Source organism: Vigna umbellata, chromosome 1 (assembly GCF_029865625.1).
Source record: "Vigna umbellata cultivar VRB3 chromosome 1, Vumbellata_1.0, whole genome shotgun sequence".
Classification (NCBI taxonomy): domain Eukaryota; kingdom Viridiplantae; phylum Streptophyta; class Magnoliopsida; order Fabales; family Fabaceae; genus Vigna; species Vigna umbellata.
In genome coordinates this window covers 78,576,354-78,604,137 of record NC_142165.1, presented here as the reverse complement: position 1 = coordinate 78,604,137, position 27,784 = coordinate 78,576,354, and the positions used below count along the sequence as shown (strand labels likewise).

Here is a 27,784-nt window from a genome sequence, read left to right as displayed (position 1 = left end):
CTAGTACAAGACTGAGCACTACCGAGACCGAGCGCTAGTACAGACAAGCACTACCAAGACAGTACATGACCGAGCGTTATCACTAGCATAATGGCTAGTACAAGACCGAGCGCTATCACTAGCCTAACGGCTAGTACAAGACCGAGCGCTAGCACTAGCCTAACGACTAGTACAAGACCGAGCGCTAGCACTAGCCTAACAGCTAGTACAAGACCGAGTGCTAGCACTAGCCTAACGGCTAGTACAAGACCGAGCGCTAGCACTATAATAAATAATAGTATAAAATCGAAAACTATATTGAACGAATGCTGGTTCAAAACCAAACACTTATCAAGAACGAGCGCTATTAGACCGAACGCTAAACTTAAATAAACATGAAGGAATATATATATATATATATATATATATATATATATATATATATATATATATATATATATATATATATATATATATTTACACACACACACACACAATTACGCCACACTTATTTTAAATGAAAAATAACGATAACATCTACGACTTTACGTCTTATAGAATATATTAACTAAACTGTTTAGGAAACATAAAAAAGAATTATACTTAGACCGAACACTTACTATTAAACCGAACAACACATAACCAAATTATCACTACGAAGTCTAATACCGCTAAGCCCAAATATATGACCAGACCGAGCGTTCTATACCGATCGATTTTCTACAAAACTTGCAGAACTTCTCAACCACTTCACAAATTTCATCCAAACCTAGAATATTGCATATAACAGTCCACACCCAAAATCACCGAACATCAAATAATTCAATTTCGCATACATGCATGATCATCAAATAACAGTTTCATACATCAAAACTAAGTAATTAAATTAGCTAGCTTCCCTTACCTCTTGACCAGACCGAACAATAATTATTCTTTTCCAGACTTTGCTTCCTCCCAGAAAATCCCAAGAACACCTATATTTCCCCGATTGGTGAGGAAAGACCACCCAATGGCCAAAATGGAGTTAGAAAGGGGAAAAGAAGTTTGAAGAACACATGCAACCAGTAGACTACCTTGCATGTGACAGAAAACATCCATTCTAAGAAGAGAATGAACTTATCAGCTCATACCAACAACTTGATCAGTGCAAAAATGAAGTCCTTGACACTAGGAAGACTCAAGTGTTGCCTGATTGATGATCGGAAGAAGAAAAGATAAGAATTTGCAAATAGAAGAAGAAGTTTAGAGAGAAGGAGGAGAAAATTGAAATTCAGAAACATTTAGAGAAGAAAGTGCATGCAGGAATGACTCGAGGTTTTTGAAAAAACTAATTATATCCTACCGTCAAAATCCACTCGGTCAAATTCGATGCACCCATCTGGATTCCACTTTGCTGCTGAATTTAAGGGTCCTGATAGTCTCGAACTCACCATTATTGGTTTGAATGAATATTTTGTTTACACTATTTATTTTACTTATTTATTTTAGTATAATAAAAATGGAATTTTTTGTGGAATCAAAATGTTTATTTAATTTTTCAAATATTATTGTAAAGATATATGTAAAAATATATAATAGTTGATAATTAAAGTATCAACTCATATAAATTGAGAAACAAATAAATTAAATATTTAAATTATTCAAATATTATTAAACTAGTCTTTAAAAATATCATATGAACCTATATAGTTAGAGGTAGTAAACAATTTTAGTAAAAAACTTATAAAAAGTGGTAAAATTATTAATAAAAAGTGATGTTGTTGGTGGGTTACGAATCAGTCCACCCTTAATCTAGCTTCAAATTGATTAACCAGTGGATTAAATTTGTTAAACTCATTTCAACTCACATCCAAAAAATTGAAATTTTCTCAACCCAACTTGGTTCGAATAAGTATTAAAGTGTAAAAATAATAAAAATGTGAAAATGTAAAAATGTAAAAATAATGTAAAAATGTAAAAAAAATTGTTTTCGTGTGTTCTTTTGAATGTCTTTGAATCACAACAATTAATAATAGAAAATTAATCAATTATTTGATGTTGACACCAATTATATATTTACCAAAATAAATAGCATTACTTTACATGTGTCACTAGTCATAGTAATTATAATTTATATTCGAGATCCTAACGTGTACTAATAAGTTTAAACTTTTAAGTGTTTAGAAATTATAAAATAATCTACCCAATTAAAACTCTTTTATATGGTGTTGGTTGGCACTGAAATTCGATGTCAACAATAATTTAAAGATCAACAATGATAACACGTGAAACCACATATGTACTATCAAAGTACATTCATTCTACTTTTATAGAATATTATATATTGACCAAAGTTTCATGCATAATTGGACAAATAATCTACTCTAGATGGGCAACTGCAATTTATAAGCCTTGTTGCAAGTGAGAAAGCAAAGATGAGATGCCGAGTGATATTTTTTTTCTTCTTCACAACTGCATGATCTGCCTAATCATTACATTGATTACGAATTAGATTATACTAGTGTGATGGACAATAACAATGAAGAGATATGTTAAATAGCTTGTTTTCCTGCCAAAACATACACCAAAACAACTTAGACTTTAGGCAATTGACAATGATATAAAAGTTGTTGAAGCATCAAACCAATTAATGCATAGGAGATGAAAAAAATGTTCGAATTTATAACTCTAAATGTTAAGAATTACACCTTAAGTTAACTATTTTGTATAAAAGTTATATGTGAACTTATTTTTTCTTTTGTTATTTTAGTGTAAAAGACATAATAGTTGTTTTGAATGTGATATTATGTGATCCATTGGATGAAAACTATCATAAGAATAAAAATCATTAAATATTGAACAGAACTAAGTAAACATTTATAATTTTTTCTTTAATTGTATAGTTTGACGAATTTTACACGTGCTAAAATAAAGAGAGAGTGATCAACTTATCTCTTCAAATATTTAGAAGAAAATTAAGTTTTAATTAAATTTTGTCTTTCATTTAGTTACATATTTTATTCATTATATATATATTTTAACTTTGTTAAATATACCATAAACTTAGTAAGAAATATATATATATATATATATATATATATATATATATATATATATATATATATATATATATATATATATATATATATATATATATATATATATATATATATATATATATATATATTTGGTTTCATGCTCAAACCAACAAAATATTAAAAAAATTGCATAATTTACATCGATTAGTGTATCCATAGACATAAATTTACGTCTATTAATATAATAACAAACATAAATTTTGACATGAAGATACAAGCCAAAATTTACGTCTAGTCATATTTGCATCAAACACAATTTACCTCTGTTATTTTAGAACCAAACATAAATTTATGTTTGTTATCTTATCAAGATGTTTTTCTATTAGATTCTCTTCATGGGTTTGACACATTAATAAATACATAATTAATTAATAACCTTAGCTTAAACTTACTTAGTATTTACTTAGTATTTCTTGGGTTCCAGGATTCTTATCATATAATTTGTATTCTAATTATAGTATTATCTACTACATGTAATTATGTTTGGAGACCAAGAGATTAATTCCTATCAAGCCGATATCATCTTGATGTATAGCGATTCACTAAGTCTAATCTAATGTTACCAAAATGGAATACATAAAAGAAAAGAAAATTTAAAAGCTAAGATTCTTCATTCATTGCGTGAGGAACATTACACTTACATAGCATGGCAAGATGGATTTATTCTTGTATAAGCCCTTTCCAGGAGAACAAAAGCAAAGATGGGCTATTGTCTCTGAAGCCCATACTAATCCTTAAACCAGAAAGGCTTCTTCAGATATACGTGTTTGGACATGGGCGAGGTTGATGGTCCAACATATTCTTGAGGTTGATGGTCCAACTATAAAACTAATATCATGTTGAAATGATACAAAAGTTTGAGCTTTGATGAAGCTGTTCATCCTGAACGCCAAACATTTACATTAACTGCAAATCAGGCTATAGAACCATTTTCAGTAAACTTATCAACTTGAGAGATGTCAAGGAATGTATAAACTCCACTTGCTTTGAGAAACCTGAAATGGTTGCATAAGCAAAGTCAACTAACCAAATCAAATGGTTTTAAAAACCTTGTTGAAATGGTGAAATGACATACTCATCTCTAAAAGCTCGTGCCATAGACAAGCAACCTCCTGGAACAGATGATTGAAGGTTCACAGCAATGTTAGGATTATGAATACTCTGCCTCATGTGAACCCAACCATGTTGTCCATGTTTCTCGTTTGACACTTTTGCCCTGAAGCCACAACAAACTAGTTTTGCTTAGCAAATAATAGAGAAATATAAAATAAGAATTGTTGAACTGCTTGAACTTTGTTTAACATGTTTCTACCTGTACATTTGAGCATCAATGGGAGCTGGATCGTCATTTGTATCTACAAGACACCCTTCACTCACCCAACAATCACCACATGAGTCTAACTCCCACCCTCTCAGCCTCCCTTCCTGCACACAAACAAACTCCTTATATTTTGCATTCATGATCACCACCTTGTGTTCCAAATATGAAACAAGGATTTAAAAAATTACCCACAAACTACAATTTTCACTGTAAGTTCAAGATTTTTAAAGTTAGTGTAAGAGAGATTATAGTGAAACAATGATTTACTATGTTTCAAAACATTGATAAAAAAATGTGATTAAAGTATACTAAGATGTAGATTTTACTATGTTTCATGGTCAGGATTAGGATACACTTGTAAATCCGCTTTATCTTTAATGAACATGGAGATATTCAACAAAGTAGTGTGTTAGAGATTATACTGATAATATTTTCTTCTAACATATATAATATACCTCAATGTAGTTTCTAAATGTTTGAATGGCCTCTGATCCTTTAGCTTTAGCATGTCGTGGTTCAGAGACAATATTTATCCTAAGCTCTACTGATTCATAGGGCTCTTCAAGATCTTTTATAAGACTCCCAATCCCTTCATTTGATCCCGCAAGCTTCATCCGCACCATTTCAATTATAATCTTGACCACCATGTAAGCACCTTGACGAAAAAGGAAGAAGAAACATGGTGAATGAAAACATGGAAATGAAAACCATGCATAATGGAGCTTAATAAGTTGAACTTACCATCATCAAGGAAATGGTTTTCTTTAAGAGCACCATGCCCAGATGTTTCCATCATAAGATGTGTTTCAACTCCATCACTGTTAAGTTGAACTCCCTTGTCAATGACATTCCTGTATCCTACACGGTAGAGGCAGTGGTGACCACCTCTATCAGTTATGAATCTGGTGAGTGCCATGCTTGTACGAGCATCCGTGACTATGGTTGTTCCTGGATGTTCCCTTAACACAATGGCAGACATGAGAGCAATGAGTTTGTCACCATTTATGGGGTTCCCTTCGTTATCAACCACCCCACTTCTGTCTACATCAGTGTCGAAAACTATTCCAAGATCAGCTGACTTTTCTAACACTGCTGCTCTGGTGAGTGCCATGGCTGTTTTGTCCTCAGGGTTGGGAATGTGATTCGGAAACATCCCATCAGGGTTCAGATGCAGAGACCCAAAGGTATCTGCACCGAGTTTGTCCAACACATCCCATGTGAAGAATCCTCCTGACCCATTTCCTGCATTAACTATAATCTGCACATTTTGTTGATTTCATTGCAATCAGAGCGAAATTTTCAAAGGTAGAATGGCTAATGACAAAACAAGACGAAGACTTCAATTTAAACACAAGAAATATCGATGTCTTGTGGTATAAAGGTGTTTTGAAACTTTGAAATAACTTGTAAGTTACTATTAGTAAATTACCCTCATCATTGTGGCTGCTATGAGTTCAATGTAATGAATTAAGGATAAAATGAGTTAAAGAAATAATGACTATTTATCTATTATAGAGGGTTATCAGTGAGACCTGAAATCCCTGAAGTGGAGTGTCAGGATACAGAGGATGATCGATTCTCTCCTTGATGATTTCTCGTAGGTGCATTGCATAAGTGCTCATAAAATCAACTTTTGTTGGAATCACACTAAGCAAAGTAGAGACTTTGGCCATCCTATTTGCATATTTTCGAGCAGCATTATCACATATTTCCTCCACCTCTGTTGAAGTCAATCCACCTCTCTTTGTAAAAAATTTTAGACCATTTCTGGTATAAGGCAAGTGGGAAGCTGTCATCTGCATCACAAAATGTAAAGTTAATTTCAAGCATTTGTGTTAGGCTATGATTATGACAGAACCATCACATCCATATTACAAGCTTCTCAGTACTAGTCTTCAAGTCTAGTGTCATAAGCAGCATTCATTTGAGTTCATGGATTGTAGAAAATCCTAATCAGGACTCAAAACAAAGTAGCATCAACCAACTGGAAATTGTTGCCGTTACAAATTTTGGTAACCTACCATGATTGAAGCATCATAGGAAAATGGAGACAATATTGTGCTCATGAAACAAGCTGGTGTGGTAGCTAGTCCCATGTCAAACACCATGCAACCTGCACGAGCAACACCTGCAAAAACTGCAACACTCAGTTTTGACCCTGTAATTCTAGGGTCACGTCCAAGAGACACTCTCACATTCTCTACAGGGTATCCTCGTTCCTTCTCTAATCCTTTGATAACCCATTCACCAAAACTCTGTGATATTGCCTCCACAGCAGGTGGAGTAAGGTCAACTTTTCTGCCTTTCTCACCTTCCAATGCCACTCCTCTAACATCTGAACCGTTCTGAAGCCTTCTAATCTTGTCCAACTCTTCATCCACCACAAATTCATCATACTTCGCAGTGCCGATGGATTTCACACTTACGGATTTACTGAACGGCGCAGAAAATGAGAACCCAACTTTGTTATGCAGTATATTCTTCCCTGCTGATGAAGGAAACTTTGTTTTGTGAGTGTTCTTGTGCAAAGATGTTGAGAAGTTTGGAGAAGTAGAAGCAGTCATTGTTTGTATTGTTGGCACACTCGATTTGTTTGAATAAAAATCAAGCTTCGGGAGATAAGGTAAACACAGAAGCATTAAACCATAACCTTACAAATCCAATATCTCAGGAACACAGAAATATCTTTAACAAACTTACAAACTCCAAAGATTTTTGTCCATGCTTTTGTCTTCATTCCAATTGTTGTGTCATTAATTGATTGAGTTGCATGTGATATTTTCATAATAAACTGAGCAACTGGTATATTCTGCATAAGCTACTTCTGTATCCAAAACGTGTTCATGAAATTTATGGCTATTTGTCATTACTCACTTCCATTGTTCAAACACAAAATTGACCGAGTTTGTGGTTACTGTCAATTGGAATACGATAATAATTACTATCAGTAAGTGGAGCTAACAACACCGGAACTGAATTTTTCTCTTTACATGTTTTTGATTTGGTGAAAAAATGGGGAATCAAATGTTTATGCACAAAATTCCTTTCTTCAATACACAGGAAATGACTGTGTTCTCCGAATCTCAAGATACCACAAGCAGCAACTACAAGTAGCAGTAGTAGAGTTTCAAGTTATTAAAGTCATGCAGCCATATCTGGTGTGAAGTCTTAGAAAGGACCACCAGAAATTTGGAGTCTCTGCATGTTTCCAAGAACCATATAATTAATATCTACTTGGTAGTGGACAGGTTTATTTTATTTTTTTTGAAATGTAAGTTTGGGTTCACACAGTCACATGTTTATCTGTCAAGACAAACCATGAACACAAATAGAAAACTAAACTTTCAGAAAAGAAATTATAGCAGTTGTATTCAGAAGATGATGGTGAGATTAGGAGATTCTTGTCATATATTTCAAGGCTTGCATATTAAAAGTATTAGTAAATGATTGATTAGTATAGTAAATAAAATATAGATTTTTTTTGTCTTATTACATACATTTTTTTAAAAATCTATTTAACCAGAGATTAATCTAACTCCCTGTCATGTAATAGTTATTTAAGAAGTTTTCCCATTTTTTTTGTAAATATTTATATATGTTATTATTTCTTCTTATTTCATATAACAGTCACTTTTCTATGTTTCTTTTAGTAAATTAAAATCACGGAACATGTATTTATCTTTTAAAAATAATAGTTTTTCTATACGCATTTTTTATTTCAAAAATATCACATTTTTTATTACTCAAAAAATTTATTTTTATTATAATATGCACTTCGCACATTTTTTAATATAATTTTAAATACAGTAATTTTATTTATTAAAAGATTACAATAAATTATCCACACTTCTTATTTTATTTTTCGTTATATTACTGCTTTCTTTTTATCGTTTGTCATTATGTGAACGAAAAATGAGGGATATATGACCAGTCAATGATATTTAATTCTCTTTAAACTTTTCACGAATTTAGATTCTTGTAAAGTATATGCTGTTTTCATTTTGTATACTAAAAACACATTTTAATATATTAATATATTTTAAATCTTTACCAGAGAAACAGGATCAGAAAGTCAATAAAAAATTTGGACTCAACTGTTACATCAACGTATTTAACATTTAAAGTTGCACAAATAAAATAAATAGTAATAAGATAAAAATAAATAAATAAATGTGGGTTTGTATAAAAAATAATTTAGTATGGGCAATTACTGTGGTGATTTGTTGATTAGTACATACATAGACTTGAATTTTTTTCTGATGTTTTCTTTTTTGAATGTTATCCCTATTTTATTAAGAGTAATTGTACGATGATTATATTTATATTTATTTGATACACATTATAAGTTTAAAATGATTATATAAAAAAAGTGAATTTTGTATTTTTTTTTAAAAAGAAAAAAATAGTTTTAAATAAATATAAAATAATTGTATGCGTAAATGTATCATTTTTCTTGTTTGTTTTGACTTTTGGATGTAATTGGTGTTGAACACATATTAATATTAGGCTGAAAAACAAAAATGTTTCTTTGAGCTGAAGGATTTGAGGCCAGTTATTATCAAAAAGGAAAAATGATAATGGTTCTGTTTTATGGCTACGACTGTCACTTAATATGTTTTTTGTTAGTGCTAAATTTTGTCCCAAGTATAGAACAGAGGAAGTAATGTTGGAAAGTTGTGCCCAGAACATCTTCCTTTGTGTGTCTTTGTTATTAAGATTCTACCTTAATATTTTGGAGTGCTTAATATTGCAGTTGATATTGTCCTTTACAAATTTACATAACATTTAAATATAACTTTTAATAATTGGAAATATAAACAGATATACACTAGTACAAAATCAAGATTCTAACGCGGGTAATGTGCTTCGGTTTTCAGAAAACCGAAGCCTAAAACAATGCGGTGGCAGTTTTGTGATTATAATGATTTTATAGGCCTCGGTTCTCCTTGAACCGAATCAAAAAAGTATTTATAGGCCTCGGTTCTCTTTGAACCGAGTCAAAAAAGCGTTTATTACCTCGATGACTATAAGACCGAAGCATAAAAGCCTGTCAACATCACGCGGGTCCCTGCACGCATTAAATTAGACCTCGGTTAACCAAATAACCGGGTTAGTATGCTTGATATTTTCTGCCCACTTTTCTGCCCACTCTGGTCTTTCTTTTTTCTCTCTCTCCTTCCACAGTGCATTCACTCCACTCTTTCCTCTTCTCCGTCTTCTTTTTTCACCATTCTCACCCTTACACATTCGTCACCGTTTCGAACAACACTCTTCAAGGTCTCCAACATCCTCGCCGCCGACCTCCACCGCATCTCCGGCCTCCGTAATTTGCCTCAATCTCCGCTCACCTCCGACACCGCCATGGGCTTCGGGAAGTGCTTTGTGAACCCCTGCATCAGATCCGCGCTGCAGCGCCTCCTCGGTGCCTCCAACGACTCTGCCGCTGCCTCTAACGACTGTACCGGTGCATCTCGCTGCTGCTCTCCGTCGTCCTCTGTCGCTGCCTCCAACGCATCTCGCTGCTGCTCTCCGTTGTCCTCTGCCGCTGCCTCCAACGCATCTCGCTGCTGCTCTCCGTCGTCCTCTGCCGCTGCCTCCAACGACGTTTCTGCGTTTCTGCTCCCTTCGCCGCCTCCTCCCTCCGCCGCTCCTCCCTCCGCCGCTCCTCCCTCATGGCGCATCATCTCCTCGATCGAGCAGAAGGAAGAGAGCCGCGACAACGAGGATCCAAGATCGAGTCCGAGCAATGGTCCAAGCGTTTCTGCGATTCTGCGTTTGTGGTGAGTTTTTTACTTTTATCTTTCTTTGCTGATAATTGTTTCTGTGTTTCTACGTTTCTGCGTTTCTATCTTTCTTTGCTGATATTTGTTTCTTTGATTTTGATCTTTGGACCTTTACAGGATTTGTGTGATGTGTTGTGTGTTTGCTTGGTTTGGATTGGATCTGGTTGTTTGTGGGTGGTGTTCATTTTGTGGACCACGATGATTGTAACAGGAGCTTTCATATCATGGAAGAGTTGAAGATGACAGGAAATGTTACGAACAGTGTTCATGATGAAGGGGAAGGTAATGAGATGAATGTGAACCTTGATTCCCCTTCTAAGGAAACCGCGATTAAGTCCCCAGGGGCTCCTCGAGTCTGGGAAAAGGCGAAGGCAATACTGCTAATTTTGGTGTTGATGGGGTGGTTGAACCCTCCAGGATAGATGGCTTGACCACTGATAAGAAATTGAATGTATGAACCTCGTTTAAAAAGAAAGGACTCTATTGCCTCGGTTCAAGCTACAACCGAGGCATAAAATTCTACGAAAAAATTCAAAACTTTTACTGTTTCGGTTAAGGTTGAACCGAGGTCAAATCCTCTTTTTTTATGTCTCGCCTGGATATACCTCGGTTCGAAAACCGAGGCCTATAGCGGAAACTAACCGATGCTGTTTTGCCTTTCTGTACTAGTGATAGATAGGTTTTGGATACTATTATGAAGAGTTGATTATTGTTCTGGATCGTTTTCAACATAACATGCATACATAAACATAAAGCAAAATAATTCCCCTACCAAATTGAATTTCAGAAGTGATTTAATTAAGTTTGAATCAATTACCATAACAATTTAATATCATTCTATAATATTAAGCACTAATTTTGAATGAACATTAATATTAATCGTTATTTAATGTCTAATATTAACGTAGTGGATGATATTCTCTAGACTTTAAGAAAGTTCATTACTATGTTGTTCAACACAACATCCATACATGAACATAAACAAAGTAATGGCAGTAGGAAACTGAATTTCATTCATGATTTCATAGAAGAACTAATATAATATAATGAGATCAAAAGCTGTGGAAATAAAAGCTTTACACTAAATGAAGAGACATGCATTTATTAACTGAATGGACATGCACTTAATGCACATTGGAAAAAAGTACATACCTATTACAGATTCACCTCACCAACTTTATATGTAGGTCATGATGCTTTCATCTCAGGGGCTGCAAATTCACCACCAAAGTTAAAACTCATAATGTTAGTTAGTCCTGTAATGGTTGATTTACTAGTCAGGAACTGAAAGTCTGATGAATACCTCAGGACTAGTTCTGGTATAGAAATAGTTGTTTATCGGTTTAATACCTCTTTTTTTCTTTTTTATAAGGGAAATGTTCAAGTTCGTCCTACCTTTTTTAAAAAGTTCAATGTGGTCTCAAGTTCTGAAAAAAGTGTCCAATTAAATCATTTTTGGTCACGGTGTTAAATATTTAACGATCCAGCTGACAGCGTGAAATGATCTGTGCAACGTGGCTGTGTAGGTTTATAACGTGGTTGCATAAGGGGTAAACTTGTGATTTTCATTAAAGGTTCATCTTCCACCTCCACCAACCGTGAATTTAGGGTTTCTTCCCTCCACTCCTTTGTCCACCACGACACTCAGAGTCATGTGTCGCCGTCTCCTTCTTCCTCCCCCTCTCCCTCTCCTCCCTACAAAAGCCACCAGCTTTCCAAGCACGCCTCTCCCTCCCACTCCGATTCCGCCGGCTCCCACCTCCATTTCCACTCCAACTCCGATGATCTCTCTCCAAAATCTTATTTCCCTGGTTATTCCATAGCAAGATCAGATTAAATGATAAAGATTAGTGTTTCGTGTTTAATGGAATGGAGATAAAGCATTTTCTTTCATGGAATTGATTAAACTTGGGATTGTAGTTGGTAAATGAATCTTATCTGATATGTTAACTCTGTTTTGTTTCTGTTCTTTTTTCGATTTTGTTTCACCGGTCTTTATCCTCGTTAAAGACCTTCCCAACTACAACGATCTCTCCATTGAGGCGTGGCTCTAAGAACGTAGATCCTGATGCTGTATCAATTTGTTGCCCGCAATGTATGCAGAACTGCGAGCGAGAAGTAGCACAAATGTTGAAAGAAACTGAGAAATCAGATATTGAACTCAAATCATAGGCAAGAACAAAATCAGGTACTGTTTGTGGGTCCTGACAGAATTGGCAAGAAGAAAATCCTCACTGCAAATGGTTTGCCAGAGGACCTCAGGTACCTCTCCAAGGATGTGAGAGAAGAAACCCTAAATTCAGGATTGGTGAGGTGGAAGAAGAAGATGATGTGTCAAGCAATTTTTTTTTTAAATTCAAAATTGACACGTCACCATGCCACGTAAGAGAAAAAATGAACCGCTCATCAAGTTTAGTCCAGAGGAGCAGTTTCATCGTTAAATATTTAACGCCGTGACCAAAAAGGATTTAATTGGACACTTTTTTCACAACTTGGGACCACATTGAACTTTTTAAAAAAGGTAGGACGAACTTGAACATTTCTCTTATAAAGAGGGACAAAAAGAGGTATTAAGCCTTCTTTATCCATCATATTAACACGTTAAGGAAATTCTTTGCCAGGTTGTATGATATTAGGTTGTATGAAATGTACTACAATCAAATGAAAAAATCTACACAAATGTTACCATATATATATATAACACATGTGGAGAAAATCTTGAGATCACTAACATATGATTTCGAGAGTATTGTATGCATTGTCGAGAAATCCAAAGAGTTGTTTGTCTTCTTAGTTGAAGAGTTGGTTGAGTCACTTAAGGCCCATGAACAATGGAGAAGGAAGAATTATCAACCGTTTTACCAAGAACTACAAGCATAACTTGACATAAAAGGGAAGTTTGGAACACTTAAGATCAACGTCTTAGAGGACGTGCAGAGATGATTTTAAGGATGATACCAAATAACAAATCAGTCAATAGAATTGGTGTAACCAAAGACAAGGGAAATGTTGAGGAGGTCAGTTAGGAATCAAAAGTAGAATTGGTGTAACCAAAGACAAGCATGATCACTACGCAAACGAGTGTAAATCGGCAAAGTGTTACAATGATGGTAAGGTTGACCACATTGTGAAGTTTTGTCGAATTGAGATAAAAAGATGGAGAAGAATCTCCTTATAGAAGAAGATGAAAAATAAATAGTTATATTCATGCCAAAGAGCTCGAAGGCCAACCTATCGAGTTAGAGACTGAACGTCGATCTGCATCCGGGTTGTTTGATGATGAGAAGAAATAAGCTATTTTAGGGTTGTGTCGAGCTTTTTCAAGGTGGTGCAGAGATGGATTTGAATTGTGTCGAGTTGATTGATGTCAAGCTGAATTTGAGAAGGAGACCAAGAGTTGAGCATAAGAAGAACTCGACCAGCTCGCCAAGTAGTAAGGAGAGGTTGGCAACACAATTGAGTAGCATGGGGAGCCCGACATTGTGGATATAGAGCTAGGCATTGTGCATGAGAGCGTAGACAATCAGTGGATGTGCCTTGACAACTCGGTGGAGAACAACCAAGTGCAAAGCAAAGCACATATATTTATAATGTGAGGATCTTAATAAATATACCACTCAAAAGTAGATATGTTTGGTAAACAATAATTACTATTTATCTAATTAATTTAATATTTTATTTATATAGTCAGAAAATAGTAAAATTTGGAGGTCTGAAAAGAGAAATCAGAGGTGTAGGAAAATAATACAAGCTCAACAAGTGATAAAACAAGAGTAAGGGTAGCATGACACATATTGACATTCATTTGACACACCTAACAAGGGTAAAATGGTCTTAAAAGAGTGAACTTTTGTAATTTTTCGAAAAAGAAGAAAGTAAAAAGTAAGGAATGGTAGTGTCAAATGAATGTAAAAACATTATGTGTGTCAAAGTATCATTTTTCCAAAAACCAAGATTGCAACCTCTTTCTCATTCTTGGCGCAAGGCCAAACGGTGCTAACACTAGGAACTCACGATTGGGCGCCTTGCCATTTCAAAATCGTCGTCGTTCGTCGAGGCTGTCGTCGTTCACCGAGGCCACTGTCATTCGTCGAGTTTGTCGTCATTCACCGAGGCCACTGTCGTAGTGATATTTGTTGACTTGACTGCAATACAAAAAAGAAAGGTTGCTATAACGAGAAAACAAGTTAGGAGGCCTTTTGGAGTGGTACTAAAAGCAAATCTATACGTCAACTAAATGATCTCAAGTTAGAAATTCTTTTGAAAATATGGGTTGAGCAGAATATTAAATTGAAGAAAATGATTAAAGAATTGTATCAAAAGTTGGACAAAATTGAAGCTAATTTTGCTAAAACATCAAATCAACAACCGATTATAGAATCACATCACGCTGATATGTCTATTGATGGACATACAAAATTTTACTAAATATATTGTTGAATTTGTTAATGATGAAGCACGAGAGTCAACTACTTCAAGTGTAGATTTTTGCTCGCAAGATGAGATTATGAGTATTAGTGATGATCCTATCAATCATCCCAATGTACCTGATGATGTTGAAATTGAGTTGAAGCCGTATGCTCTACACATCAAGTTTGTTGATGTGAACAATAAAAATAAATTTTCAGTAATAATATTTATTGACTTGACTGTAGAACAAAAAAGAAAGGTTGATATAATAAGAAAACATGTTAGATTTAAATTTATTTGATATAATTGTTGATAAAAATTTAAAGATGCATGCATGTTTATTTTCTATTTTCTAACATAAATAGAAATTTTTTATTAAAATATTAAAAATATTTTTTATATAATGACTTGTACTTCATAAAATTAAAGGAAATAAATTTTTTCATATGACCCGATTGAGTCAAAAGTTTTCCGTATTTTCCCTAAAATAATTCTATAAAAGATAACCTTAGTAGATATTAACCTTATTTTTTCAATATTTATATTTATTTAAGTTAACATCAATTAAGTGGAGACTCACGGTAAAAAAACATTAAATAAATATGAAAAATAATTCAAGTTAGCATCTCCATTCTCATTCATCTTTTTCATTTATATTTATTTCTTTAAATCATTATAATTATTATTTTTTGTTTATATTAAATCTCAAGATGTTGTAATTTTTTTAAATCATTATCATTAGTGTCGGCCAAGTTAATGTAAATTAAACTAATATTGAAATTAATAATAAAAACTTTTACTAAACTACTTAATTAAAAAATAAATTTAAAATTTAGTGATAAATTAATGTCAACTAAGCTAGTAAAAGTTGGCTTAAAAGCCAATGCTTAATGAACTAACGTCCATGATTTTAGTGTCACATACATATGACACAGAGAATAATAAGAGTTATTTAGCGTCGACCTTTTCTTATTAGTATCAGTCAAAATTTGACACTAAATACTGATTTTCTCATAGTGGAAACTCGTAAAAATCCTAGCATATTAAAAAATAAATAAAAAGAAACAAAAGATGAAAAAGCTAAACAAAAGGAAAACTAATTCAAACCAAATTTTGATAATTTAGAGACCATTTATAATCATTCTCACCTAGTTGATGTTTGAATAAGAAAAAGAATGAGAAATTATTCCAAAAAAAATTAGAAAGAACGTAGATAGTTCAAAGAAAATAAAGTTCTAAGTAAATGATGATTTTAAAAAATAAATAACTAAATAGTTCAATTTTGATTAATATCTTTAATACTCATAATTCTAAAACTAATAAAAACAAGTTATTCCATATATGTAGCTTCTAGGTTTTATTTTGCATAATGTCAACTACATCTAAGAGAAGGATTATATATGGTACAAATAAAAATCAATAATCTTTTTTGAGTCAAATAACATAAAAGGATCAAGTGTAATTTTCCAAAATAAAAACCAAGAAGACGACTATTAACATTCTTCTTAATAAAGGTATTAATTTTGACATATTGAAAGGAAAATAGTCGCATACTAGAGTTCATTTCCTTGTTGTAAAAATACATGTGGCCTTTAACCAAAATTGAACCAATACGTCCTCTGTTTCAGGGTGCAAATGCAAATTTCTCTTAAGTGCTGACTGTTTAAATGATAGATGTAATTTAAGAGTATTAAATTAACTTAGATGTTAAAGTATATAATGATGTGTAGAAAAACTTTTAATGATAAGCTGATGGGAAGACCACATAAGTGAATTCTTAGAGAAAATAATGGTAAAACACTTTATTATTAGTACATATATTTGTGTAACTTGCTACATTCTAGATGTTACTCCAAAGTTACATAGTAAAACATGGAAAACAACATAAAGTTAAGGCAAGTAGGAACACCTAAAACTGAACTTGTGATAAGCCTTTTGAATCTGGAAGAGTAACCCACCCAATTTCTACAGTTATTTCCCCATGCTTGACATTTCTCAATCTTAAAGTCATCTCTTGGATGAGTTTTATCATTTTTCCATATGCAGTTGCTATCTTCAGCAAGGCAGTTAGTCCTATCTGGTTGAATCTGCTTCACTATGTGACCCTCTGCCAGATCTCTTAACTCCAGCTTCACACACTGAAGATATGGCTTTAAATCTATTTCTGCATCACCCATGTTGTCATCTGGTGTGAAAGTGTCTTTGTCTGTAACTGTCTGAATAGAACAACACAGTTCCAACTGATCATGAATTTAACACAACACTACTGATGCATGATATAGATTGTTTCAGTACTCACCACAAGTATTGGAATGTTAACATCTTTTACATAAAGGGTCAGTTCTTCATTCCACTCAGGATTTAAGGTATCTTTTGCAACACTAGTTCTCAGTTGCTGCATCATGAAATGACGTCTTCAGATGTTAGTGGCAAATAAAGTGGACGATGCCGGAGCCTGGACGATGCACCACGGATGGCCTGCAGGTTGTTCTTCTTCTTCACATACCAGCATGAAGGTGAGGAAGGTGGAGGAAGGTGGAGGACGGTGGATGATGGTGGAGGCTGGACGTAGCAGAGGATAGGATGCAGCCAGGTGTTCTCATGTTGCACAATACTGGATTCTTTTCCCAACTGGATGTGATGGTGGCTGCAGCTGCTGGAATGAAGACTGTGAAGGTGGTTGCAGTTGTTTCAATTCCAAGCTGCTGGACCGTGTGGTTGCCTTTGTCCAGCTCTACTCTTCCATGAAGTGAATGAATCCTCCTTTCTTCCATCCAAGCCATGAGAAGCATCCCTCCAAAGAGATAAAAACCGTGAACTTGGTGGCTCTCTTACTTCAACAAATTCAACACTTTGCATGCCAAGCCATCAACTCCACTTCCTCTCCCTTCTTTTACGTGAGGTGCAGCCAGAAAATGGAGAAAGCCGTGAGGTGCCCCTTCTCCATCCAGCTTATGGGTTTTTAATTCATAAGCCAAAGTGGTGGCTCCCGTTTAGTCAAAATAAAATGTTGAAGGTTGTAGCCTTGGACTTTGCAAAAGTAATGAGGGGACCATTTAAACAAAATTCAGACTTTTCTTGGAGTTCCTACATTATATGCTTCCAAGTAGGCCATTACCTTCTTTTTCATGTGCCACTTTCCTCTTCTTTGGACGTTTTCAAACATGGTGGCCCCCCTCCTTTTGATTCCACTCCAATGTGCTGAAATGCTTTGCCCAAAACAATATGTGGCCGTGTGGCCGTGAGCTATAATGGATGTGTGAAATATGCCTTCCTGCATGGGGCCGTGTGGTTTCCCTTCATAATACTAATTCAGCACTTTTGCATTTTGGAGTTCCTTGACTTTTCAACAATTGTGGCCCCTTTCTTCCTTATTCCAATTAATAGATTTGCCAAAAAATGAATTGTTAGTGGTACCAAATGATATTGGAAAACCATGAGCTGCAACAATACCAAAACGTGATGGTCACTTTTTTTATATTCCAAACTATGTGTTGGATGCTTGCCAATTTAAGTTTGCCGTGTACACTTCATCATTGAATTCCAATGTATTTCCGATAATGTATTCCATGACTTCAATGTCTTTATTGTGGTTTGTAAGTGACTTTGAAATCTTAAATTATGTTAAAATTTCCCTAAACATTTTAAAATATATTTATTTTACTACATTATAACTTTTATAATTTTTAAACAATATTTTTAACAATTATTAATAATTTTTTATCTCTTTATAAACTTTTTTACAATTAAATATAACATTACAAAATAACATTTTATAATACTTTTATAAGAAGGGCAATTTGGTAATCTATATTTTCTACCAATTAAATTAATTTTTAAAATCAATCACATCAATCAAATCCTACACTAATTCTCACAAACTTTCCTTCTAAATCCACTCTCAATTAACCTCAAATCCACTCAAAAAAACAACAAAAAAAATTACCCTCAAATCCACTCAAATCATCTCCCCCAAATCATCTCCCTTAAATCCCTTAAAAAGAACACAGCCTTACTTTTGTTGGAACATTGTGTTCTTCTGGTTCAACAACAGTGTTATCTTTTGTCGTAGCCTGGTACGACATTTTTGCTTTCATAGCTCAGTTTCTCGCTTATATTTGGATGGTGATAAACAAGAATAAGGCATGAATTATGATGGGACACTCGCCCCAGTTGCAAACATGACTTATGTAAGAACTATGCTGACATTCTTCTTCTTCTTCTTTATGCTATAATGACATTGTCACCAAATAGAAAATATAAAATACCATGAAAAGCAAATTTTGTTGACATATATGTATTTACTTTGCTTGTACAAGAAATAGACACGGTTATGGGAAAACTCACGAGAAAAAATAATTTCTGAATAATAATCGAAAGTTGTAGCTTATAACCTGTTCGGCCATGGTGACAAAGACATAAGGGTCACTGGTACGAGTGTCGCAAGCTTTGAGATTAGAGCCTTTTTTGATACGAAGTTTGATAAGACCCAGAATGTTCTCCATTGAAAATCAATGTCATTCACAAAAGAAACTACAGGCTTTGGGTGGGTCTGAACTTATAACCAAATATATAGTAACAAGAAACAAAATGGTCCCCTACTCCAGGAATTTTACTGATTCAAAACAATATGAACACAAACAAAAACATAACCAAAATACGAGGTGAAAAATGTTACAAAGTCATTAGCGTTGTTGCCAAGGGCTAGAATTTGTGAGATTTGTGGATCACCGCACTTCTCTGCCACCCTGCATGCATGCTTGTAGGATTCAGAAACATCTAATTAGGTTCAAAAGACTAATGTAAAGATTCATGTCCATTTATTATATAATTGATTTTTTATTTCTGTTTTCTGATTACATAAGTATATTACTTTTATTTTACGTATAGTAAATGTTTGATAAATGTCTTTAATATAAACTAGTAAAAACACAACAGGGACGAGATATATTCCAATTATTTAAATATTTGTATTATATTATAAGTGAAAAATATATATAAATTGATTAAATTAATATATAAAGAAAACAATAAAAATAATAAGAATTACGTAAATAGTAGTAGGAGAAACTATAAATATAATAAAAAATAAAAGAGAGAAAAAAAAGAAAAAAAATACTGTTTTTAACTTTAGAAGAAGAAATAAGATTAAGAGTGATTTGACAAGTCAACTGCTCGCATAAGTAGAATTTCTTTTCTTCTGATTTTCTGTCCTTTTTTTCTGTTTACCAGGATAGCATGTTATAGATTATATATACATTTCGGAAAATCAGATTTTGTTTTTAAATGAAAAGGTATGTTGGAATTGGTTTCTTGGAAAGTGAATTTTGACTTTTATTTTTAATGTTTTTGACGAAGAGGAATGTTGGAATTTAGTTTTTGGGAATTGAATTCTGAGTTTGTTTTTCATATTTTGACAAAAAGGTAGGTTAGACTTTGGTTTTCGAGAAATCAAATTCTGAGTGTATTTTTCAGTTATTTTTATGAAAATGTATGTTGGAATTCGGTTTTCGGTAAATTGAGATTTGACTATTGCTTTTAGTGAATTTTGAGAAGACGTATAGGTTGGAATTTGGATCTCGGAAATCCGAGTTTTGACTATTGTTTTCGGATTTTAGTGTCAAGGAAGGTTTGAAATTGGTTACCAGAATTTTGACTTTTGTTAGCAGTGATTTTTTTATTAAAGGAAGTCAGTTCAAGGTAATTCCATTTTAGAGATAATTTTTTATTTATCTTTTATTTTATTGAAATGAAGAGGTCGAAGGAAAAATTATTTTTTTGTTCTGTAATATAAATATAATTTTTAGGATCGCGATATTCCAACAACGCCAATTTGACAAAGATTTGACAACGCCACATGTCAAGTTTTAATTGGTCGAATTTGAATGTTTTTTTTAATTTAAAATCTGATTTGGAATGGGATGAAGTTTGGATTCCGAAACTGCCCTCTTCGTTTTCGAACTCTATCTTCTCTCCTTATCACTGTCTTCTCTCTCCATTTTAGGGATTTGAATTTCATTTCAACTTCTCTCTTCGTAGCAGTGTTCTCCCTCCTCCATTTTTGCAGTTGTTTGTTCGTCATCATTGAAAGACCAAGTTAAGGTGTTTCTGGGTTGAGAGGTGAGTTCCTGCACCATTGACAAAGAACTGATGTTGTTGTAATCGATTACAGGGAGCTGGTAATCGCTTACCAGTAGAAAAATCTCCTTTTGTACCGAAAGTTGAAGAGTGCTACCCAGACGTGGCTTAAGCACTCCCCAGGAATATTTTGGATTCGTTATGACTGTCTTTTGAAGGTTTTATGGATGGATCATTAATGGAACACTTCAAGTTGGAATATTTCAATATTAAACAAATATAAAAGAAATAATGAAGGGTATTGAGTAATGAAAAATTATAACAATATTAAAAAGCACATACATTAATAAAAAAACGTAATGACATTTCACGAAACAACAAGTTTTGAAATGAAAAGATACATAACAGTATACAATGAAATGTAATCTAAGAAGATGGTTGTCGATCAAATTGATTGCAGAAGTTAATAACTTCTTCCTCTACGAGTTGTGCAAAAATTGTCATGAACTTGAACTACCTTGGTTCAAACACCTATAGGTGGTTTTCTCCAATTGAGGTGAGGTGCATAACCCATGCTGTCAACTTTGACCTTTGCTTAACGTTTTATATATTTCTACCACCTATAACCTTTGCTGGTTGTTTTGCTCATAACTTTCTCCACCGAACTCCAAATGCGTTGATTCTTGTTTTGTTGGAAAGCTCTTTGAGTCTAGATTCCAACAAAACAAGAATCAAGTCATTTGGAGTTCGGTGGAGAAAGTTAAGAATAAAACAAGTAGCAAAGTTCAGAAAAACAGAGTTGGGGAGCAGTGTTCATCTAGATGGGGAGTACAGTTGAAGTTTTTGTACAAATTACCCTTTTTCCTCTGGTAATCGATTACAAGACCCCTGTAATCGATTACAAGAGGAAAAAGGGTAATTTGTATCGAAACTTCAACTGTATTCCCCAGCTAGATGAACACTGCTCCCCATTCTCTATTTTTGTTGAATTTTTCCTTTTTTGAGATGGGTGAGTGAGTTCAATGTTATTCGGTGAGCTCTCTGCACCAATAATGAGGTTAGGTCATTGATTTCTTCAAAATAAAAATGTTCATTTAGGTGGTTTTCTCCAATTGAGGTGATGTGCATAACCCATGCTGTCAACTTTGACCTTTACTGACTATTTTAATCATAACTTTTTCCACAGACCTCCAAATGATGTGATTCTTTTTTTATTAGAAATTAGACTCAAATATCTTTCCAATGACTACTAATTTATAATTTTTGGACACCTGAGTAGGTGCAGTTAATTCCTTAAAGTTAACGTTTTATATATTTCTACCACCTCTGACTTTTGCTGGTTGTTTTCCTCAAAATTTTCTCCACCGAACTCCAAATGAGTTGATTCTTGTTTTGTTGGAAAGATCTTTGAGTCTAGATTCCAACAAAACAAGAATCAAGTCATTTGGAGTTCGGTGGAGAAATTTAAGAACAAAACAAGTAGCAAAGGTCAGAAAAACAGAGTTGGGGAGCAATGTTCATCTAGCTCGGGAGTACAGTTGAAGTTTCTGTACAAATTATGCTTTTTCCTCTGCTAATCGATTACAAGACCCCTGTAATCGATTACCAAAAGAAAATGGGTATTTTGTACAGAAACTTCAACTGTACTCCCTAGCTAGATGAACACTACTCCCCATTCTCTATTTTTGTTGAATTTTTCATTTTTTGAGATGGGTGAGTGAGTTAAACGTTATTGGGTGTGCTCCCTGCACCAGTGGAAAAATCCCCTTTTGTACCAAAAGTTAAGGAGTGCTACCCAGACATGGCTGAAGCACTCCCCAACAGTCCTGACGATTGTGTTTTCAAGTTTTTATGGATTGATCCCCCTGTTGGCCATGGTTTAAGGTGTCCATAACAAGCAATTTCGAGTTTGGTGAGACCTATGTGGATGGAAGACCCACGAAGGTTGTTTATAGGTTGAGAAGTGACGTTCTGCACCATTGTTTATAGGTTGTTTATACGAAAAAACAATACCTTTGGAGAAATGATGCCAACAAAACCACTCGCTAACCAAAGAGGAAGGAACAATGCACCTAAGCGACGAAGGAACAACGGTGTCAGCGGAAAAACGAGAGCTTTGGAGAAATGGCGCACAGAAAGCACTTCAATGGCGGAGAGAGAGAGAGAGACGACTTCCTCCAAAGACACTGGTGGACCCAAGCGACGGACGAACAACGGTGGACAGAGACACTACTTCAATGACGGAGAGAGTTTCAAAGGAAGGAACTTCAATGACGGAGATAGAATTTTGAAGGATCTTTCGGTGAAGGGGGAGAGAAAGTTTCGAAAAGATAGAGAGAGAGTTTCGAAAATGAGGAAAGAGACTTTTGCAGGGTTTCTGAAAAGCGCCAAAAAGTTTCTGAAAATTATTCCAAAAATGCCCTCCAAAACAAAATGAATCTTTAAACAAAATTTAATAAAAACAACCAATGACAGTGAGACACGTGTTGTTGTCAAATTGTTGTCAAAAATCTGTTGTTGAAGAAACGTTTTCCTAATTTTTATTCTGTGAATGAAAGTTGAGATGTGGAACCTATAATGTCAGAATTATTAGAATAATATTTTTTTGTATGGCATGAGGTTTGATAGTATGACCAGTTTCATGGGTGTGCTCGTTTTCAGAAGTTAATCTTAATCCTAATTCTAGATGATTTTAATCGATCTTATGTGTTGGCCTTAGTATGGTGGTCAATATTTTTTATGTTTTCTCTTTTCGTGAAAAGACATTGTATATATGAAAGAGATAAGTAAATTTCTTGTCTTCTTCAAGACTGAGTTAATTGTTTAGGCTTGATTTGTTGTTAAATGACCTTATCTTTTGCCTTCATCATACATTGCCAAAGACAACTTCAATGATTGTATTTCCTCTGGGCTGTTCAGAAAGAGATGTGTTGGTAAATCTGGTTATTTTCTTCATTGAAACAAGTTCCAACCACAAAGGTTTGCTTGCACATGAAAGTCGCTTTAGCAAGAAAGGAGGGAATCTCTTCAAGGGTTGACAATTATGACATATGATGTGATAGACGAAGGTTGGTTGAAGTGGAAGAAAGCCAAGGCTAGCAATCACTCGGGTAATGGGAAACCGTAGATTAGAAAAAGGAAGGATGTAAGCATGCCTCTACAAGTGATAGATCTACCCAAAGTGGGTCAATCATTCGTCTCAGCATTACCTTTACACCTACGCATTCAGAGTAAGCAACCAAAAATCTACTAAAGAGTAGCAAACCAGTAACGGTTTCAAGCAGGAGTTCTTATGTCGAGTTTTCAGTAGCTTTCGAAGCGAGGATTGAGACATTAAATGAAGAAAGATTCTATTATGGGGAAGCAACTTCTACTCAAGCACGGAGGAAGACATCTTCCGAAAAGTAGGGGATGGGGATAAGCAAGGTTCGGTGTAGTTGAGGAAAGAGAGTGATGGCTTTTATAGGATAAATAGTAGTGAGCCAAGAAAGTTGAAAGCTGGGATATCCACCAGGTTTTTAGGGATATTTGGCAAAGGATTTCACTGCAGAGATTTGGTGGTAGGCCCACATCAATGTATACAAATCTACAACCTATTCACAGGAAAGGTCATTGTAGATCTTCCTAGGTGAGGTATAGTAGCTAGTTTTTTTAGCCAGAAATTTGAATTAGAATTCGAAAGAATAAAGCCAAAATCCTTTTCAATGAAAAAGGTGTAAGTTCACATAGAAGGTGTGGTTGATTCCATTTTACGGGAAATCCCATCTGATGTATTATAAGCAATTCCATCATATAAGGTTTTAAACCCTGACCTAAGAATCTTGAGAATACTATATGGGATAGGTGAACTTGAACCGAAGTGAGTGAAGCTCTTGTCATTAAGAAGCGAATGTCCTAAGGTCGTATCACTGGTAGAACTATTCTAGTGAATGCAATGCAGCGGGGCTCAGGGATTCAGTTATCTCAATCATCGACATTGAAGTGAAATGACAACTGTCAAATTTGATTTAACGTGTCCGCCCCAGATCGCACAATAACAACTTTGTCTGCCCAACCTAGCGTGAGAAGGGTCCGTGGTGACGATGCGTAAGTAGGTAAGACGTATATTAAAGTTTTTTCAGCTCTCCTCTACCAGTTGGGAAGGCATCTTACCTTACTCGGGTAGCTAAAACCACAAGTGGTAATTGAGAATGGTTCTATCTACCTGTCCACTATGAATCACAAAATCTTGTCGATGTCCAAAGCTCCAAGTAAGAACCAACAAACAACTTACTTACCTAATTTCTATGTTTCCAAAATCCCTCCTAGTCATTTATTACTTAATGGTTTCATAAATAGGTGTTTAAGCGAATAGTCTACTTTATTCAGTTCCATTAGGAATTTCGGGAAAAGTCAAAGAAGACAGCCAAGAATGAAAGAAAGAGGTTTCTGCGCTGTGGCATTTTATAGTGTAGGAGGCAGTTGGTATAGTTTTTAGGTGGGCGCTTTGGTTCCAATAATTGTAGTTTTGAGACTTTCGTTTCTCATTCTTCTCAATCTCCCAGCACTCGGAGACATAACAAGGCCTTACTTTAGCCCTTCAACCGGTAGAAGTAGGTATATAATATGCCTCGGATAATGATGTATTTAGTGCAGCCAATAGTCAATAATAATAGGATTCGACCATGTAGTGGTAAAATCTTGGGTTGATACACCAGAAAACCAGCTTACATGAGCAAGGAAACAGATAACTCGATGGAGAAGTAGGCGACCTGAGTAAAATTGTAGTTATCCTTCCTGTTGGAAAGTCTCTAAGGTTGAAAGCCAAGGATGGGAATATGGTTGACCCAAAATTTACACAATAAAGACGACCTAACTTCATCACCAAAGGAAGAGCTTTGCCCATTCGAAGTATCAAGATTCGGCTACCAAAGTAAGAAAGATTTTGAATAACAAAGAAGAGAGCGGTCTACAAGAGTAAGCAAATGGTTAATTCACTCAAGTCTTTCTTGGAAGTAGAAAACCAAAAGATGTTATGCTGCGTACCCCTACCAAAGAACAATGGGTGAGCAAGGGAAACCCTAAGTTTAGAAAGAATAGTAGGTACCAGAGTAGTAGATACCAAAATGATTATTGAGCAGCATTGTGAGAAGTAAGACATTCAGAACCTATTATAGTAAAGGAACCAACCCCAAGAAAACTTGACCAAAAGATAGCCAGGTCCTTCCCTTACTAATGGTAATGCGGGATCAGTTACTTCCGAATAGCTCCATTTGTTGATGAATCCCCTTCTGCTTCCCTTTGTGGCCTATCCCAGACAGTTATCGAAGCTGCTAGCTACCTTCCATTCTTTAATAGCCCGAAGTAGAAAGCCCTTCCAGTACTTATGTGAAACTTGTTCTTGTAAACAACCTATTGATGCAAAAGAAAATTTCCCATTCCCAAGACGAGATTTGACAGTTGCTTTAGAACTAGAAATAGTAAATGTCGATCATCCTATCATTGTTATCTTATTATATAATGCATTAAACCTACTTGTGATAACGGAGACCTTCGCTATCTCTTGTTTTCCTACCCTCGCCCTTTCTTCCATGTAGAAGTTGATAGTTATATCATATCAGTCCGAGTAAACGAACTAGATAGAAGGAGTCTTATCTAAATAAGAAAGAAAGGAAGAACTGTGAGGAGTCAACTATAGTACGAGAGGACTGGGTTGGGCCAACCTATGGTGTACCAATTGTTATGCCAATAATGGTACTAACTCTTGAGTTTAATTGAATAAGGTCTCTAAATTCCTGTACTATGCTCCCAACAACTGATTCAAGAGGGATGTCCCTTCTTGAACAAGAGTTGTGCATGACATTTCTTATCTGATTATAAGTCAATTCCTTCTATCTTAATGCCATTATACGTTGTTAGTAAGGAAAGGTTCACTTTTGGACCATTTACTAGTATTCCACTTTACTCAATGGGAGCTCATATGGTCTACCTCTATACATAATTATCTTGGAATTAGGTCAATCCAAGCTACTGCTTTGGAATTGTTTTCCCTAATAAAATAGTAGTAGTAGTTACATAGCAGCTTAGTCAACATTTTCCAAACACTTTGAAAGTTTCAACGATTTTCAAAAACCGTTGAATTCAACTGTTTTCATGTTCAGCCCTCACCCTCACTAATTTTCGAGATCCGTGCACAATTCAAACAACCAATATTCTATATAAATCTAAAACTAAAACAAATATAAACCACAATCTTAAACCAAAATGTAAATACCTTGTGCAAAGGAGTTCAATGGTGGAGTGGGTGCCTTCCAGTGTGAAGAACAAAAAACAAAATTGGAGTGGAGATGAAGAAGAAGAAAGGGAATGACAGAAAAATGAGGTGGAGATGAAGAAGGAAAAAGGGAACGACGGCTAGGGTAAGAAGAATGAATATGTGAGTGGGTCTCTCCTTAACGAATTTACCCCTCCTTCCACTTCTCTATTCCTATATTATCCTTGAATAAAATTTTACTTTTATTATTAATACTTTTTAACTTCTATCCACTCCCATCCAATCCCCTACGCATACAGTGACATACAAGCTTTTCTTCCTTTTTAACTGCGTCGACGTACTTGATCAACCCTAAATTAATGTATAAACCTTAAACGGATATAAGCATCTGTCAACGGATGTCAACATCCATTTAAGTAAAAGGGATGTCGACATCCGTTTAAGATAAAACGGATGTCGACATCCGTTTAAGGTAAAAAGACGTCGACATTCCTTTTACGTGTTGACATCCATTGACAATTTTTAATCAAGGAAAAAAAATGACATAAAGTGATAGCTATTAGTTAATTAAAAGATATCGCTGCCGTGGTTCCTCCATCAGGGAGAAGAAAAACCAAAACTACAACTCACTTTCTCTCTCTCATTCTCTGATATATAAATCATCATCTCACTGTGAAAACTCAAAGTTGCGTTTTTTTCTCTCTGTTTGTGTCTCCATTGTTGTGCTTCCTTAACTTTTTCAATTTTTCTGCACACCCATTTGAGTTTTCTAGGAGTATGGCTGTCACTTCTTCAAATTTAGCTTTGACCAATTTTCTATAATCTTGTTTTTTTATTCACCACCGGGCAAGTATTGGTGGTTTCCGTAATTTGATCCAATTCC

At 34.7% G+C, this 27,784-nt stretch overlaps 1 protein-coding gene and 1 pseudogene across 1 annotated transcript; both read right to left on the bottom strand.

Annotated features, from left to right (window-relative positions):
* Nucleotides 1-3,648: 3,648 nt before the first annotated feature.
* LOC148206500 (uncharacterized) lies at nt 3,649-7,031 on the bottom strand. The gene is made up of 7 exons (XM_088104328.1): nt 6,399-7,031; nt 5,910-6,173; nt 5,119-5,635; nt 4,833-5,032; nt 4,369-4,481; nt 4,132-4,272; nt 3,649-4,051 (listed from the first exon to the last, which is right to left on the bottom strand). Exons 1-7 carry the CDS (start codon nt 7,014-7,016, stop codon nt 3,970-3,972), a joined length of 1,935 nt encoding a protein of 644 aa, XP_087960454.1. The 5' UTR covers nt 7,017-7,031; the 3' UTR covers nt 3,649-3,969.
* Nucleotides 7,032-16,357: 9,326 nt separating this feature from the next.
* Nucleotides 16,358-27,084, bottom strand: LOC148206499 (protein C2-DOMAIN ABA-RELATED 3-like; annotated as a pseudogene).
* Between the last annotated feature and the right edge of the window lie 700 nt (nt 27,085-27,784).